Source organism: Charadrius vociferus, unplaced genomic scaffold (assembly GCF_000708025.1).
Source record: "Charadrius vociferus isolate BGI_N301 unplaced genomic scaffold, ASM70802v2 scaffold54, whole genome shotgun sequence".
NCBI lineage: Eukaryota > Metazoa > Chordata > Aves > Charadriiformes > Charadriidae > Charadrius > Charadrius vociferus.
The window spans coordinates 4,677,298-4,679,754 of record NW_009648350.1 but is presented as its reverse complement, the minus strand read 5'-3'; the positions used below and the strand labels follow the sequence as shown (position 1 = coordinate 4,679,754).

Below are 2,457 nucleotides of genomic sequence, written 5' to 3'. Positions count from 1 at the left end.
TGCTGAACCCCGACCCCAAGTCCCACGCCGTGGAGTGGGACATCGAGGATGCCGTGAACCGCTACGTGCAGCCTGTCCTGGACAAACTGAGCCTGGTGGCCAACTTCTCTGTTGACTCGCAGGTGAGGGCTGGGAGAGGTGATGTGGCGAGTCCAGCCCTGGCTGTCCCAAGTGCTCCGGGACGTGCTTCTCTACCAGCAACGTCTTTGTTGTGTGCCTGCAGATCCTGTACTATGCTGTCCTGGGAGTGACACCACGCTTTGACAAGGAATCCTCCAGCTTCCTCCTGAGTGCCCACAGCCTCCCGCACGTCATAAACCCTGTGGAGGCCCGGCTGGGTGAGCACTGTGCTCCTGCTCTGTCTCTCTTGGGGCCGGGCTCTGCTGAGGGAGTGGGGACAGCCGTGCCTATGGCCTGTGTCCCTTCCCTCCCCGCAGCACCATGCCCTGCCAGCCCTGGATGGGAGTGAGGGTGGCTGAGACCTGCCGGGCTGGCAGTTCTGCTCGGGGCTGTGGAAGGAGGAGCAGGGCTGGGTTCTGCCCCAGCGCTGCGTGGGGGCTGTCTGCCCTCGCTGTCCCTGCCAGACAGGGGACTTCCCTGACTCTGTCCTGCTGCAGGCTCCAGCGCTGCCTCGCTCTACCCTGTGCTGAACTTCCTGCTGTATGTGCCAGAGCGTTCCCACTCTCCTCTCTACATCCAGGACAAGGACGGGGCCTCAGTGAACACCAACGCCTTCCACAGCCCCCGCTGGGGTGGCATCATGGTACGGGGGCCACGGGGGTGCTGGCAGCGCTCAGGCAAGGCGGTGACTCCCCACCCCCAGTACATGCTGGTGGCCCTGCCAGCCCCAGGGTCTGTGCCTCACTGACACGCTCTTCTGCAGGTTTACAACGTTGAAGCCCCTGCTTCCCCCCAAGCGTCCCTCCCGCTGCACGTGGACGTGGACATGGTGCGAGTGATGGAGGTTTTCCTGGCCCAGCTGCGGTGAGGATGTGCTCTTCCCTCCCTGGGCTTTCCTGTGCTCTCCTGGCACACGTGGAAATCGATGGGGTCAGAGCAGGCTCTACCCATGCCGCTCTTTCACTCCTCCATGGGCTCTGGGAGGCTGAGGGTGGCTTTCTGTGGCCTTCAAGGTGCTGACCACCAGCCAGCATTCCTCTCTGGCCAGGGATACTAGTGCATCTCCTGGGGTGGGAGCCTTGTCTTGTCCTGTCCCGTCCCTTATGCAGAAGGCCATCAGGTGTGGGTTGAGCCCTGCCAAGACCGAATGCAGCAGGGAAGGAGAAGAGTGGGGAGCGCCTCTGGGATTGCAGGCTTCTGATGTGGGGCTGGGACCTTCCCCTCTACTCCCAGGTTACTGTTTGGGTTATCTCGGGAGGAGCTGCCCCCTGAGTTTCTGCTGGAGAGCCCAGGGAACGAGGGGCTGGCTGACTGGGAGCTGGACCGCCTGCTCTGGGCCCACACCGTGGAGAACATTGCCACTGTGTCTACCACCTTGACCTCGTTGGCCCAGCTCCTGGACAAGATCGGGAACATTGTCATCAAAGACGATGTTGCCTCTGAGGTAGGGCTGGGGCGCCCTGAGGTGGGGAGCAGAGGGGACCGGGTCTTGCTGTCCCTGTGCAGACCATGAGCTCTTACTGGTGTGGTGCTGCCCAGACCTGACAGCAAGTGAGGCCTCCAGCCTTGTTCCTGTGGTTCTCCCTGGTCAGGGACTGACCATCAGTGTTGTTTCCACACAGGTGTACCGAGCGGTGGCCTCAGCGCAGAAAGCCATGGCTGAGCTTGCTGCAGGCCACCTGCACTCGGCTTTCCAGGCCAGCAAGGACGCAGTCACCTCCTCAGAACGGGCTTTCTTTGACCCATCTCTCCTCCATCTCCTCTACTTCCCTGATGACCAGAAATTTGCCATCTACATCCCCCTCTTCCTGCCCATGGCTGTCCCCATTCTCCTCTCCCTGGCCAAGATCGTCCGGGAGGCCCGGCAACGTAAGAAGGAGCCCACCAAGATGGACTGAGCCCATGGTGATGGTGCCCTGCCTTGGGGCTGGGGTTATCGGGTGTTGTCATGGACCCATGGCACGAGAAGGCGCCCCAGAACTGTGTCATGGCTGCTCGCAGCAGCGCGGCCTGGCTCTGCCGTGGCCAAGATGCAGGAGTGGGAAGAGAAGATGCTTTGAGGGGTGGGAGATGTTCTCAATTTGGGTCCTGAGCCCTCTACCTTTTCAGAGAGGAGGGAGGGGGCTCCCTGTGGCCCCGCACTGTGTTTTCAGAACAAGCTGCTGTACAAATAAAGGAAAAAACCCCGCTTGTGCGGGGGGACTGGTGTAGGACGGTGTCACCCCCCTCTCCTGCTCTGCCCTTAGCCCTCAGCGGGTGGCCATCACCCTCCCTTCCCCTCGCCTGCCCCTGCACCCCCCTCCCTTCCCCTGTCTTATGGGTATTTAGCCCAAATCA

The 2,457-nt window shown here is 61.6% G+C and overlaps 1 protein-coding gene across 1 annotated transcript in view; it reads left to right on the top strand.

Annotated features, from left to right (window-relative positions):
• PIGS (phosphatidylinositol glycan anchor biosynthesis, class S) overlaps positions 1-2,018 on the top strand; it is a 5,287-nt gene extending 3,269 nt beyond the window's left edge. The window contains 6 exon segments of the mRNA XM_009885238.1: positions 1-122; positions 224-338; positions 618-763; positions 884-984; positions 1,354-1,564; positions 1,743-2,018. The exon segment at positions 1-122 is cut by the window's left edge and continues 1 nt beyond it. Of these exon segments, the coding sequence (XP_009883540.1) occupies positions 1-122; positions 224-338; positions 618-763; positions 884-984; positions 1,354-1,564; positions 1,743-2,018 (971 nt within the window).
• The last annotated feature ends 439 nt before the right edge of the window (positions 2,019-2,457 follow it).